The sequence below is a fragment of the Propithecus coquereli genome, unplaced genomic scaffold (genome assembly GCF_000956105.1).
Source record: "Propithecus coquereli isolate 6110/MARCELLA unplaced genomic scaffold, Pcoq_1.0 Scaffold5, whole genome shotgun sequence".
Lineage (NCBI taxonomy): Eukaryota > Metazoa > Chordata > Mammalia > Primates > Indriidae > Propithecus > Propithecus coquereli.
This window is the reverse complement of record NW_012150840.1, coordinates 7,358,818-7,360,382: the sequence shown is the minus strand read 5'-3', so window position 1 is coordinate 7,360,382 and position 1,565 is coordinate 7,358,818. Positions and strand designations below refer to the sequence as shown.

Genomic DNA, 1,565 nt, shown 5'->3' with positions numbered 1-1,565 from the left:
TAATTATAATTATAAATATTACAAATAATATATTCATAAAAGCTCAAACTTGATGTGAACAAATTCAATCTCACCTTCCCAAGCAAATCAACTACTAATCATCTTCTTTGCCTAGTATCCACTGCCACATTGGCAAGATATCATCAGCCACTAGATCTGCTCATTGAAAGTCAATCATTCATCATGGTATCATTCCTTCTACAATCTATTCTATTTCTAAAAAGAAAGTGTTCCATCATACTTCACTATATATAACACAAATTATTAGAAAAGAAGATATTGCTCTACCTTAAATTAGTTTTCGGGTATAACTCTTTTGAAAAGAGTAACACCAACAATAAAGTTTTACAGTATACTTAATATTGAAAACCAAATACTTACAAAGAAGGATCTTGTACGAGATCTTTGAGATTTATCCCACTGCGGTCTTCTGCAAGATTCCTGAAGCAACTATCACTCACTAAATAAAGGAGGAAAGAAAAGAAAATTAATTTTTGTTTTCATTTAAGCTACTAATGAACAAATGAAATTTTGAAATGAGAATTGGCTTTTTAAATTTTTTCCAAACATCAGTATTGATTGCTTTTTAGGCCTGGTAAATTTAGTGACAAATGTTAAAACTGTTTAACATAAGTTAAAGAAACCAGAAGATCTTTAAAGTAGATGAAAAAAAGGAACCTTCAACAAAGAATTAAAATCTGTCAAAAAATTAAATAGTAATTTTAGATCTGAAAAATATACAATCTGAACTTAATAAGTTGGTGGGAGAGTTTTGTAACTGAGTAAACACAGTAAAACATAAGATTAATGAACTTGAAGATAGGTCAGCAGAAAATATCCAAACTTGATCTGAAGCAGATCGAGAAAAAAACAAATGAAAAGAACAGAGCATAAGAGACATGTGGGAATCAGTCTAACTTATATGTAATTCCAGTCACAATAAAGCAGAGGGAGAGAATAAGGAGAAACAATTCTATCAGAAGAAAATAAAAATTGCTGAGAATATCCCAAAATTGATATAATACATTAATGTAATGAGTTAGAAAGTATAGCAAACAGAACACCGCAAAAAGTGAAAGGAAACCACAACTAGAAGTCAAAATGCTGAAAATCACAGAAAACAAGAACATCTTAACAGTAGCCAGAGGGGAAAAAAAGAATACATTACCCTCAAAAGAAAAATAAGACTTAAAGCTGAATTTTCAACAGAAACTGGGGAGTCCAGAGACAACAGAATATATTTAAAATATTGAAGAAAAACTGTGAATCTTAAAGTCTGTAACTTGATAAAATATCCACATAAAAATGAAGTTAAAATAAAACTAATTTACTCATATAATACTTTCTATATGTATTAGCATAAAGATTAATTATCTACTTCAATTTAATAGTTTTTTTTTATATCTAAGAGAGCCAATTCTAATCAACAAGGACCAAAATAAATAACACTTGCCTTTTTCCTTTCAAAGATCTCTTACCTAATTTTGTTTAGAATTTTATATTCCCTTTTATTACAGAGTCCCTCAATATTACAAGCTTTAATCCCTCAAAATATAGGTCTGGGC

The 1,565-nt window shown here is 29.1% G+C and overlaps 1 protein-coding gene across 2 annotated transcripts in view; it reads right to left on the bottom strand.

The window, feature by feature from the left end:
• GPHN (gephyrin) overlaps positions 1-1,565 on the bottom strand; it is a 577,313-nt gene that overhangs the window by 474,500 nt on the left and 101,248 nt on the right. For both annotated transcript variants that reach the window (XM_012656203.1, XM_012656202.1), the window contains exon 2: positions 382-460. In XM_012656203.1, coding sequence (XP_012511657.1) covers positions 382-460 — 79 coding nt within the window. The remainder of the gene's footprint in view (positions 1-381; positions 461-1,565) is intronic.